The 13,429-nt window shown below is 46.1% G+C and overlaps 1 protein-coding gene across 9 annotated transcripts in view; it reads left to right on the top strand.

The window, feature by feature from the left end:
- USP31 (ubiquitin specific peptidase 31) overlaps positions 1-13,429 on the top strand; it is a 219,437-nt gene that overhangs the window by 98,535 nt on the left and 107,473 nt on the right. For 6 of the 9 annotated variants that reach the window (XM_064592791.1, XM_064592793.1, XM_064592792.1 and 3 more), the window contains exons 17-18: positions 3,161-3,366; positions 5,085-5,162. In XM_064592791.1, the coding sequence (XP_064448861.1) occupies positions 3,161-3,216 (56 nt within the window). In that variant the 3' untranslated portion in view covers positions 3,217-3,366; positions 5,085-5,162. The remainder of the gene's footprint in view (positions 1-3,160; positions 3,367-5,084; positions 5,163-13,429) is intronic. The other 3 variants (XM_064592800.1, XM_064592797.1, XM_054507550.2) reach the window with 1 other exon arrangement.

Below are 13,429 nucleotides of genomic sequence, written 5' to 3'. Positions count from 1 at the left end.
TGATTAGAACCCAGGTCTGTCCACTCTAAAGCCATGGTCTTTCAACTACATTTCCTTGTAAAAATCACTGGGTGGATTTGGATTTTGTGTGATCAGAATACTGCAGTGTTGGGTCTCTTCTCCTCAATCCTGTGATAATGCCTTAGTGTAACTCTAGCTACCAACTTTTTGCCAAGCTCTGTGATTAATGTTGGGTGTAAGAGGTAAATGAGCAAAAGGAACTTCCTGTCAGGAGCGATTGACAAGTCCTGTCACCCAACTACCTTGTGTCCATTTCTGTGTCTCCATGAGCGGTCCTAGGGGAGAAGAAGGAGTCCTGGACTGGAGGTCAAGGGTCTGGGAGCCTTGCCTCAGGTTGGCTGATGATTTGCTCTGTGATGCCCTGAGCAAATCACTCAGCAAGGGACCAACTCATTCAGTCTGTTTTGCTGGGGACTTTACTGGTTTTAGCACTGGAAGTCCTACATCCTGGGAATCTCCCACACCTCTCCACAAAACATCACAGTTGGTCACCCTACACTCAACCCTAAAACTCCTATCAGGCTCCTTCAGGAGATTGCAAAGCACTTTGCAGAAGAGGAACATTTTCTTTTGTTATTTATTATATAAGTCATGCATGTTGATGGCTGAAAATGGAGATAACAAAAAAAGTACTATGCTAAAATGGCTAATAAACATAAGAAAAGATGCTCAGTTATACTCTTAAAGAAATGCAAATCAAAACAAGATTCTTATCTCTCAGATTGGAAAAAAAAAAAAGAAAACATTGAGAACACATAGTTTAAACTGGAGAGGTGTGGAGGATGCATGCCCTTCCATTTTCCATGGTGGGAATGCAAATTGATACAACCTTTTAGGAGGTCCATTTGGCATATCTATCAGCATCTGAAGGTGTACATCCTTTGTCCTAGCAAATCCATTTTTAAGAATGGGTCCTACAGGGCGCCTGGGTGGCTCAGTCGTTAAGCGGCTGCCTTCGGCTCAGGTCATGATCCCAGAGTCCTGGGATCGAGTCTCACATCGGGCTCCCTGCTCAGTGGGAAGCCTGCTTCTCCCTCTCCCACTCCCCCTGCTTGTGTTCCTGCTCTCGCTGTCTCTGTCAAATAAATAAATAAAATCTTTAAAAATAAAAAAAAAAGAATGGGTTCTACAAAAATACTTGCATGAATCTATGAAGATGTATACAAAATAATATTCAATACAGACTTTTTGTTGTTGTTAGAGAAAATTGGAACTAATGCAGGATTCCACCAACCGGGGGTGAACAATAGAAAAATTGAACATGGTGGAATTTTAGACATCCTCTTCCTGTGATTCCTATAGCCAGGGGTTCTCAAATGTTAGTGTGCATCAGAATTTTCTGGAGGACTTGTTTAAACAGATTGCTGAGACTCATTCCCAGAGTTGTTGTTTTAGTAGTCTGGGGTGGAGTCCAAGAATTTGCATTTCAAATAAGCTCCCAAGTGATGCTGCTGGTCCCAGGACCACACTTTGAGAACCACTGATACAGAGAGAAAAGAGAAAAATTTTTCAAGTGTGACCTTGTCCAGATCTGGGAGGAGCACCGTCAGAGACAGAGAGGCCTGGGCAGGGAACCAGGAGGGAGATGGGACGTACCCTCTGATTTCCTCTCCACTGGCCCGAAGCCTTCACCTGATCCCTCAGCGCATAACCCAAGTAAAATCCTTGGCAAACAGGAAGCAGGAATGCCTGGGATTCCTACAGAGCAAGTCTCCTCTGTGGACAAGGGAAGGGAGCAGCTTGAGGGTTGGCCTTGCTAGCAAAGGTATAGGGTGCAGAGGAAGAGAGAGGGCCAGCTGGGTGCCTTCTGCGAGTTGTGTTTGTTGGTGTTTCTGCTCCTCCCTGGGAAGCTGGCATTCTGGTTTCAAGGACAACATCAGATGCTAGGGGAATAAAGGAGCAGGTAGGTGTTCTCTGGAACCAAACCTTGCAAATGAATTAACAGGTGCTGATTGCTGCCAGGCCGAGGTGTGTTACATGTGGATAACTGTTTTGCTGCCTTCTTCCTGCAATTCCAGGCTGAAACCAACCACCTCATCCTCTCAGCTAGAGGGCTGCTCTTGAACTCTCTCCATGTGCATACTGTGACTTAATTTGGGACTTTTCCTTAGGTACACAGTTTTGTACTGTCTTCCATGGCTAGGGCAATGGTTGTGGCATGATGAAGAGTATGAAAAAGGAGTGCGGAAACACCCCCTTTCTTGCCTCCTTTTTGGAAACTCCCACAATCCCCACTACTACAACCTTTGCTAGAATTTTTCTCAATGTCCCAGGAAAGGTCAATGGAAGGCGGGAAAAGGAAAATAAATCATTGCTACTGCACCGCTCCTCAGCCACCCATTTGGGCTCTGTTCCATTGCTGATCTCTGTTCTTTCTGTGTTCTATCTTTTGTTTCCACCAGACTTGTCCAGGTCCTTTAAAATGCTGTATCTTCAGGGGTGCCTGGGTGGCTCAGTTGGTTAAGCATCCAACTCTTGTTTCGACTCAGGTCATGATCTCAGTGTGGCGAGATCAAGCCCTGCATCAGACTCTGCCCTGAGCATGGAGTCTGCTTAGGATTCTCTCTCTCTTTCCCTCTTAAAAAATAAAAAGATTTAAAAAATATAAAATGCTATTCCTGGGCACCTGGGTGGCTCAGTACTTAAGCGTCTGCCTTCAGCTCAGGTCATGATCCCAGGGTTCTGGGATCGAGCCCCGCATCGGGCTCCCTGCTCCTCGGGAAGCCTGCTTCTCCTTCTCCCACCCCCCCTGCTTGTGTTCCCTCTCTCGCTGTGTCTCTCTCTGTCAAATAAATAAATAAAAATCTTTAAAAAAAAATGCTATTCCTACTACTACCCGTTCTGTGCATCACCTAGAAAGGGCATTCTGGTGCCCACTCACTATTCACGGTCTTATTCTTGAACCACTTTGATCCATTCATCGCACTTCACTTGATTTTGGACTTGACTTTTCTGGCCATTGAATTTGTTACGCATTCTCCCATTTGTCTCTGTTCCTCATCCTTCAGATTCATACCAACTTGGCTCTTCTCAAAAATGCTTTTAGTTCTCCACCCAAGCTTCACTGTCCTAGGTTACCATGGGTAACTCCCACTCTTAATTCTCCCTGCTACCCTTTCTCTCACCCTTCTGGTTCCAGCACCCTGCCTGCAGACAGAGCAGCCCGCAAAGAAAAAGACTGGGAATTTCCTCTAGGGAAATCCCTGCCCTGAACTGGAGAAGAGAAATATGAACTTGGAAGCAAATGTTGAAGGCCGAAGCCGTAAGATTCCAGTCTAACACCGAGTCAGCTGTACAGCTCATGGGAAGGCTTTGAGCCATGAGCTGACAGAGAAGGACGGGAAGGTAGGCCAGTGAATGGAGCTCTGTGATAAGCTTCCTTAGCAGCATCTCTGCTGTCCATGGTGCTGAACCCCAGCAACCTGTTGCCTCGAAGAGACGAATAGGATCAAACAGTCCATAGGAAGGACATTAAAACCAACTGTCCTGGAACCTAAGCCCCACCAGGAAGATGCTTCACACTACATTAAGGTCTAGTTAAACTGTAGTTATCTGAGGTTGTCTGCTTGGGCTTCAGGTCCACTGACCAAGCAGAGAGGAAATAACATTGAACTGCTGGCCAAGCATTGTGCTTGACACCTTGGCTACATTATTTATCTTAATCTTTAAAATAACTGACAGGGGGGTGCCTGGGTGGCTCAGCCGTTGAGCGTCTGCCTTTGGCTCAGGTCGTGGTCCCGGGGTCCTGGGATCGAGCCCCACATCGGGCTCCCTGCTCGGTGGGAAGCCTGCTTCTCCCTCTCCCACTCCCCTGCTTGTGTTCCCTCTCTCACTGCCAAATAAATAAATAAAATCTTTAAAAATAAATAAATAAATAAAATAACTGACAGGGGTAGGAATGATTATCTTCAATTTACTGATGAGGAAATAGAGGCACAGAGAAGGTGCTCACACTTTGGCCAAGCTCCTTCAGCTTTTAAGTGGTAGAGTCAGGTCTCAGGCACAGAGGTGCCCATTCCCAAAGCTGGAACTGCTGACATTAGACCCATGTGCCCTAAGGCTAGTGCCGATGGCTCTTTGTTAGGCAGATACCTAAGGGCTGCTGACATTTGGGTAGGTCACCAGATCGTATGTTTTCTCCCTGGGACATTTCAAATTTTAAATCTTTGAGACTCTGAAACCATTTCAAAAGCCCTCATTGTCCTCAAAAAACACACAACACACCCACACAAATGAACAAGCTTCATTTACTTTCTCATTTATGGGAAAGGGATGTGAATATAAGCAAGACATTCAAATTAAAATTGACTGTTTTATTTTAATTGACCTTTGATTTCCAACTCACTATCTCCCTCATGTCCCCGCTCCAGCCTCTTCCATCCCTTGCTGTGCTCTGTGAGTCATGAGGGCCTGAGGCTCAGCAGCTGTAATTGGTTTGTAACTTCCTGGAATGTCAAAGCCAAGATGGAAATTTTACGTATCACTCCACCAATTCTGTCCTGGCTTTAATAATAAGTTGGCAGAAGGGAAGGCAGATTTACAGCGGGAGAGAAATGTAATCAAATTTGGAGGTGAAATGCAATAAGTACAAATGCTAGTTTTCATTTGGAAGCTCCTTAGATAAATGTGATCTCACCCAGCTCCCCAGCCAAATCTGTTGTTTCTTCTCCTGGAGCGGTGGAGGGCCCTGGTGTAGTAATAATCCTCAATAGGAGAGTTTGTATTCAGGATTCCCCCTACCCCAGCCCCAGCAGAGTGACCCTGGAGGGCCGGGAAAACAATAGTGAAAGAGGCATGAAGAGTCCGTTAGGGAGACAAGGCTTAGCTGGGGCCTCAGACAAACAATACTGGAGGGGAAAGCTAGAGTTGAGTACTTGCTAGGTACTGTATTAAGTGCCTTGCATGCATTCTGTTTGAGTTTCATGGCAACCCTATAAGGAAGTGATGTTATTCCTCTCATTTGATAGAGAAATAAAGTGAGTTTTAGGGGTGGTATTCTCAGTGATCACAGAATGAGATTCTGTTTCACTCTGAAGCTTATATTATTAACCCCTCTCTTCCAGGAATTTTAACAGCTATCGTTTCTTGAATACTCACACTCTTCAGGTGCTTCGAGAGAACTTCCATAGCATCTCTGTGTGGTAAGTACTGTTCCCATTATTATCTCTGTTCATCAGGCAAGTAAACTTTCACAAGATTGATCTTGTAAAAGTGGGTGTCACATGAATAGATGTTCGAATCATTAGCTGTTAGGGAAATGCAAATTAAAATCACAATGAGATGCCCGTATACCTCTGTCCGGATGGTTAGAGTGTTTTTCCCATATGCTTCTTTTTTTTTCTTTTTCAAGTTTTTATTTAAATTCCAATTTGTTAGCATTAGTGTAATATTTGTTTCAGGTGTAGAATTTAGTGATTCATCACTTACATACAACACCCAGTGCTCATCACAAGTGCCCTCCTTAATCCCCGTCACCTATGGGATGATTACAGTTTTTGAAAATAGTGATAACACCAAATGCTTGTGAGGATGGGGAGGACCTGGATCACTCATTCATTGCTGGTAGGGATGTATAAGGATGTAGCCACTCTCAAAAAGAGTATGGCAGTTTCTATGGAAGTTAAACATGTGCTTTATCATACAACCCATCAATTGTACTCTTGGGCAATTGTCCCAGAGCAGTGAAGACCTATATTCACACAAAAGCCCATGCATAAGTTCATAGCAGCTTTATTCATAATGACCAATAATTGGAAACAATCCAGATGTCCTTCAACAGGTGAATAGTTAAATTGTGGAACATCCATACTATGAATTAATAGTCAGCAATAAAAGGGACAGGCTACTGTTACATGCAACAACTTGGATTGGTCTCCGAGGGTTTAGGCTGAGTGGGGAAAAAAAGCCAATCCCAAGGGATCACATACCATATGATCTCATTTATATAATATTCTTGAAATGACAGAATTATAGAAATGGAGATTAAAGGTGGCCATGCATTAGAGAGGAGGGGAGGGAGGCGGCTGGTGGTGGCTGTCAAAGGGCAGCACGAGGATTCCTACGGTCATGGATCCCAACAGTGGTGGTGTTGACACAGATCTACACATGGGATAAAATTGCATTGAACTAAACACATACACACACACGTATGAATGGATTGTATCAATGTCAACTTCCTGGCTGTGATATTGTATCATATTTATGCAAAGTTACCATTGGAGAAAATTGGGAAAAAAGATCTATGATCTTTCTTTTTTCTTAAAAGCGAATGTGCATCTACAGTATCTTAAAATAAAACCTTTTTAAAAAAAATGTCAGTGAGAGAAGTGATTGGAGAGAGCAAAGAGGGGAGAAGTGAAGGCACTTGCCCAAGTTCACACATGAGGCAGTTGGACTCCAGAGCCTTGGGCTCCTATCCTTTGCTCTGTGCTGCCTCCCCATCTGATAGAAAACTGTTTATCCTTTACTTCTGGGAGCTTCCCCTTCTTCTCTTCATCTGACTTCAGTGATGTGATCAATAAAGGGGCCTGGAGTCCAAGATCACAAGGCCCATGCTCTTACTCACACTCAGTGTTCATACTCTACTGGCCCACTCCCCACACCCCCAGTCTGTTGTCCTCAGCCTTGCTGGAACTGGGCCAAGTGCTGCTTTTCTAGACCTGCCTGGCCCTGAGTCCAAACTAAGCTAGAGCAGAGGAAGTAAGTCTGATCCTATGAGGTGAAGTGAAGTGTCATTCCCTGGCAGGCTCGTCTTCAGGATCTGCGGAGGTGCTCCCATCTAATCAAAAGGCTTGGGCCTGAGTCCTGAGCTCTCCCCTCTCTCCCTCTGGGCCTCTAGTCTGCTTCCCGCCCCACGTTCCTGCTATAGGTGTTGTACAGACTCCCAGCTCCTCCATAAAGGGAATTACAAACTGGTGGTCTACAGATATGTCTTCTTTGGTTCACACAACTATTATAAAATGGAATTCTTTTGACAACATTGAAAAATAAGGTTATTTTGTTTCAAAATCTAGACTTTCAGATTGTCTGGACAAACCTGGAGGATCTTGTGTGGCAAATGGCTGAGTTGTGCCCCCAGTAGAGGGCATGCAGTGTTTGGGTCAGTGCACTTCAGACTCCAAGGTTGCCTGCCTGTCTCTGTGGGCACTGGTTTGGGACCCCTGCTCTGTGAGCCTGGGTCTGCCCTCATCTACTAGCCCTCCCACTCTGAGCTGGGGTTGTCCCCTTCCTCTGAGCTAAATCATAGATGCTGTGAAGAGCTTCCTTCCACATTCTGCTGGCTGACCTGAGGTGAATCACCAAAGCTCAGGGACTAAAGTGCCCACGGGAAGGAGACAGTGAATAAGAGATGTGAACATCTTAGATGCAAAATTCTTAAGTGCATGGCTGGTGACTTGGCTGGGACCTCATTTTTAGTAACCAAATGGGCTCATTTGGTTTCTGGGGAAGTTGAGAAGATGTCAGAGACCCATCTGGCTGGCAGTAAATTGAGAGTTTACTATTTTCAGGTATCTAGTTACTTGTTCCAAGCTTATCTCTGAGGGGATGATTTTGCCCAAATTTATAGGCTGTAGGAAACACCTTCTCCTAGGGCAAGAATAAATAGTCTTTTCCAATTTTTTATCTCCTCCTGTGTAGCATTATTACCAGCCACATTGTGTAGCTGGGCAGGATGCAGGGCAGGGAAGGAAAGCCTCCAGGAGACAAGGAGGAAAGTTTGCTGCTCTGCCTCGGGCGGGTCCCCATCTTCTCATCCTGAACTCTTCATCACTTTAGGATTTTTAATGCCTACTTAGAATATTTGGAGGATATGGGCTTTTTACTAACCACTGCAGTGCTTGGGTTCTCCCCACCTCATGTCCCAGTGGATGCCAACATTAAATCAATCCCTCGTAGCAGTGAGACCCACATTTCTTATAGCAGTCTGTGGCCAGATTTTGTTCTAGGTGACTGGGCCCAAGAATCTACATTTTGCTGAGTTACACACTAGCCAGGAAAAACTTACTCAAATGGAAGTTTGATGTTTAACTGATATAGACTCTAAATTCTAGAGGAAAGATTAAAGTATATATAGGCAATGGAAGTTGAATTTTTCACTAGGTGGCTTTGTTTCATAGGTAAGTTTTGGCAGGGTGGAGAGCTGCAGAATTTAAGGCTGGGTTTAAAGGCTTTAACCATTGAAAATATTATGGTGTTCCCTGGATCTACCACCATTAATTCAGAATAAAAGTAATACTAAGGCAGAAAACACAAAGTGTATGTGTTGAAATAGCTTCCTTCTGAGATGTGCTAATTGGCAAAAGTTTAATTAATTTGTTGAAATGGAAACAATTTTATTTTGTGGCTGCTACTGCTTAGCTGGTGTCCCATGATGATGTTTGTTCTGCCTCGTGAATCATCTGGCTCTGGTAACATTCATTCATTCATTCATTCATTCATTCATTCACTCATTCATTCATGCAATGAGTATTTATTGAGCTTGGCATAGCAGTTAACCAAAAGGCAAACATCTTTGCCTCTACGGAGCTTACGTTCTAATGCTGGGGAGACAAGCAAGAAACACAGTATATAAAATATATGGCATGTTAAGAGTGATGCGTGCTCTGGAGGATAAGGGGGGAAAGACAGATAGAGGTTCCAGAAGTTGGGGGAGAGGTGATCAGGGAAGGCTTCCCAGAGGCAGGGTTTCTCAAAGTGAGCAAGTGAGCCTTGGAGGAGGCAAGTCCTGGCAGAGGGCACAGAACTTCGCCTAATCCTGGAGCAGCCAAGATGCAGGACCCTCAGGTACAAAGCCCCAGGTGACCCCAATCCAGAGGGAAGCCAGGCCAGACCGTCCCTCTCCTCTTACAGTAGTAGCAGAGTCTGAGTCGCTGCTCATCGCTGGTGGCCACAGGGGCTGTCACCCAACTTCTGCTGAGAGTTACCACCTTCTTCTCGTGGGTCTGATCTGTCCACCGATTCCATGCCTGGACCTGTACCAGGCACCTGCAGGTCAGAGACTGGTCAGCAAGCCTGGCACAGAAAGTTAGAATCTCAGTGTGAGGCACTGAGCAGGGGCTGGTGGGGGGGGGTGGGGTCAGGGGCTTCCTGACTCTGACTTTCTCTCATCCCATGTCCCGCTCACTTATACTCTAGGCCACTTTCTAGGTCTCAGAGTTACCAAGTCTGGACTCACTGCGGGGCTTTTGCTGTTTCTTTCCCTTGCATTCTCTTTCCCCAGGTCTTCCAGGGGTGAGCCTGCGTACTGTCACTCTGTGTCTCATCCTTTATTTCCTTCCTGTCATAGCCACTATCTGAAATGATGGGTACTGGTGTCCCCTCTCCCTCACTCTCTCCACGAGAGCTGGGACCCAGTTTCTCCCATTCATCCTTCCATTCCTGGGGCCTGACAAATAAGAGGCTCTCAGTGAATATCGACCAATGAATAATTGATGCGTACTTGAGCAACCTACACCCCTCTGCCTGCTGTTCAGGCGGTGTGGCACATTCTTGGATGCTCCCACTGGCCATGAGAACTGTTGTCATACATCCTGCAAGACTCAGGGCAATGTAATGATTAAGAACATGAATTAGGGATCCAGACAGGCTTGCTTTGACATCTGGCTCTGCCCCCTTTCAAATGGTGTGCCCTGGCAGGTTAATTAACCTCTCTGAGCCTCAGTTTCCCCACCTGAGCAGAAGATGCTTTCAGTAAATAGTAGCCTTTGTTATTCTGCCCAAACAATGGTTACCAGATTCCTGTGTCCAGAAAGGTGGCTTGTACCACTTTCTTCCCAAGATGAGAGCCTTGGCCTAGGCTGGAGCCCCCAGAGACCCCTGCGGAGAGATGGACACATCTAAAAGTCCAGCCTCAGTGATTGTGCCTCTAGGGACCAAGAGTTAATGATCCAGGGACGGTTAATGAGCTTCCTCCTCTGCTCTCTCCCATCGCAGGTGGCATGGCAGCCTTCCAGCCCAGCGGCTGCTCCCTGCACCTGTCCCCTCCACATCCAGTTTCTTTGCAGTCCTAAAAAGCTAACCAAGCTGAAATCACTTATACCAAGGTTCTAAAACTCCGGCACCATTATTCAGTGTTCTTGAGGCCCCAACCTCATCACCGTCTCCCCATCCTTCCCATCTGCTGGAGCGGTTGAAGGACCCAGTGTTAACCACTGAGATGATCTCTTTGGTGCTGCCAGTCTGGCCCTGCTTGGGTGGGGAGGACAGAATGAGGCTGCCCTGGAGGGCTTGCTTTGGTTGTGAATTCCTGAAACATCCCTTCTCATTCCTGAGCATTCTTCCCGGTGCTTTCCCAGGTAGCCCCACACATTAGAGTCCCAATTATATTATCTAATAAACGCCACCAGGGATTACCCCTGGAGAAGTGGCAGAACGCTGTGGCTAGGACCGAAGACTCAGGAGTCGGGCTGCCTGGATTGAATCTTGGCTCCACCATTTAATAACTGTGATCTTGGCCCAAAATAATGTTAGTGTTCATTATCACATACAGCCTGCCTCACGGGAGCCAGGCATTGCTCATAAACCCTCAACCTAATAATAATAGGAGCTAATATTTATTGAGAGCCAGGCAATACTTGATGAATTCCCTTGATGCTTGCAGGGGAGGACAGGTATGTTCATAGATAACTTTTGGTATTCAGGGCTGTGCTTCAGCTGGGACTGGACCAGAAGCCTATGAACCCCAGGCATTATTGGCATGGTGAGTTACATCAGGGTAAGGGAACTGTGATGAGGACATTGTAAGGGTTCATGTCCAGGCTCAGAGAAGACAGGATGGCGTGTCCTCAGCCTAGCTTAGCCCAGCCCACACCACATCCCCTGGCCCTTGTCAGATTTCAGTAGCAGCCCGTGGTGGGCACTTCTCATGCATGCAGACAGTGTCCCACCTTCTCTCTGCTTCTCTGTCTCACTGAGAGCCGACTCAGCCCTTGGACAGGCTGGGGAGATAATGCCCTTGGGGATAGACCTCAACTAATGGGATATGGGAGGAGGGGTAAATGTCTCAGCCTCCTGTCCTTCAGAGACACAATTCCTCAGCATGTCTATGGTAGGACTGAGTCCTACTTATCCACAACAGTTATCAGGTGAACAGCACACAATTTATTGACTTTTTATTGACTTTTCTTCTTTCCCCCATTACTCTGCCTACTTCTCCTCTCCTACTTCTTGGGATCACCTCCCAAATCAACTATTGGTACCCAAATCCTTGCCTCTGGCTCTGCTTTGAGGGATCCCAAACTACGATAGTCACGTAGTTCTGGGAGCTCCAGGGGACTGCCCTCTGGTCTACACAGTGCTTTCTCTGCTGATTCCCAGAGCACTGACACAGCAGACATGGCCAATGCACAGGAACTGTGGGACTCAGATGGTGTTCAAGCACATGTGTGACATCTTCCAAGGCTCCCAGCAAAACTTGGGGTGGTGTTGTCATGTTGACTCCTTATCGCTCCCCCAAATGTACTCTTCCCTTTTAATTATAGGAGTCTGTAGGCTGTTCAGGGGAAACTACATTTCGCATCCTCCCTTATAGCTCGGCTTGGCCACATTCTTGCCATTGGAATGTGAGAGGAAGTGATGTGTCATTTCCTTAAAAGGAAATTGCTTGGCCTCTAATTCTTCTCTTCTCCCCTCTCTGGGGGCTGGAATGTTGGTGGTTGTGCATGAGCTTTGACTTAGATGAGAACAAGATAGAAGGAACCTGGGACCCTGAGTGACATTGTAGAGCAGAGTCACCTCCCTGTCCAGGACCACTGTCCACCTCTGGGATGTTACATGGAGGAGAAATCAACTTCTATTTTGCCTGAACTACTATGTATTTAAGTCTCTCTGTTCCAGCAACTTATCCTGTGCCCTAATGAAGGAGTCTGAGCAAGCAAATTACAAGTATAAATGCTGGTGTGACCTCATTTGTGCCCCAAGGCTGGTGAGGCCTAGGGGCATTCTGGTTGTGTAACTCTCCTATATGGTATGCTGAGCACTAAGGAACACCTAGTCAAGTGAGACCCAGGCTCTTCTCTGACTTATCACAGACCTCAGAGTCTCCCTTCTCAGCTTGTGTCCCCCTTCCTGTAATGCCATCTGCTTCCATGTTCTTTCTCCCAAACACCCTCTTCCCAGGCTTGGCTGTATGTTAGGCTTGGGCTGTCTTGTGTGGAAAGGGCTTTAAAGGGAATACTCAGTCAGCTTCGGGGACCTGGGCCCCACAGTAAAGAGGCAGCATGTTCTGGAGCAAACATGCCTTGGCTTGTGTCTTCTCATCTTTGTGTCCATGTGGGGGCAGTATTCCACCTTTAGGTCATCCTGTATCTCGTTATCTATTGAACAGGTGGTAATGACTTATGGTATTAGTTTTCTATTGCTGTGTAACTAATTACCACGGCCTTGGCAGCTTAAGATAGCAGCCATTTATTACCTCACAGTTTTGTGGGTCAGGATGCAGGGTGGGCTCAGCTGGGTTCTCAGTTTCAGGTTCCCCAAGGTTGAAACCAGATGTCAGCTGGGCTTGGCTGTCATCTTGAGGCCCTGGTGGAAAAAACTACTTTTGGGATCATTCAAAGTGTTGGCAGAATTCAATTCCTGGGGGTTGTAGCACTGAAGTCCTAGCTTTCTGGCTGACTATTGGCCACTTTCTAGTCCTTACACATGGTCCCCTTCATGTCCAAAATCAACAATGGCACATTAAATCATTCTCATCCTTCAAAAATCTTGCTGACTTTACTCTTCTGCTATCAGTTTGGGAAAACTTTCAGTCTTTAAAGGGCTCCCATGATTTTATTAGACTCACCAGATAGCCCTCCTTTTTGATGAACTCAAAGTCAACTGATAAGTAACCTCAATTACATCTGCAAAATCCCTTTTGCCATGTAAGGTAGTGTGATTGCAAGCATGATTGTGCATTATATTCACAGTCCTGGTCATTATAGCAGGAAACCTTGGGGCCATCTTAGAATTCTGCCCACCACATCTGCAGTCCCTTGGATTTTAGAATGTTTGACCTTCAGCCTTCCTCAGGGGGAAGGAAAGGTCGTTTCTCGATACTGGATTTAGGGGAAGAGCCCTACTATGTCAAGGTGTCCAAGGGGGTGAGATTAAGAGCCAGAAGCACGATTAATCTTGGATGAAAGGCAGACATTTTATTTGCTCATCCAGCCATATTTATTGAGACCCTCTAGTGCTAGGTGCTCTGGATCTGGCAGTCAAAGGGACAGGGGCAGTCCATGCCCTCGGTGTAGCAGATCTTGAAGATGATGATGGCTCCCCAAGGAGAACTATAGGGGTCAGTGGGAGGGGAACTGAGGTTAGAATGTCAGCTAAGTGTGAAGAGAGCATGGATTGACATGTGGTTGAGGTAAAGTTTTACAATTTCTGTGAGGAATGTGAAGGCCACCATCTTTTTGGTGAGGTTAGA

The sequence above is a fragment of the Mirounga angustirostris genome, unplaced genomic scaffold, assembly GCF_029215605.1.
Source record: "Mirounga angustirostris isolate CCGP_5_RB_7025 unplaced genomic scaffold, mMirAng1.0.hap1 SCAF_5, whole genome shotgun sequence".
NCBI classification, from domain to species: domain Eukaryota; kingdom Metazoa; phylum Chordata; class Mammalia; order Carnivora; family Phocidae; genus Mirounga; species Mirounga angustirostris.
Note: the sequence above shows the minus strand (reverse complement) of the source record. Positions and strands in the feature narration are given on the sequence as shown.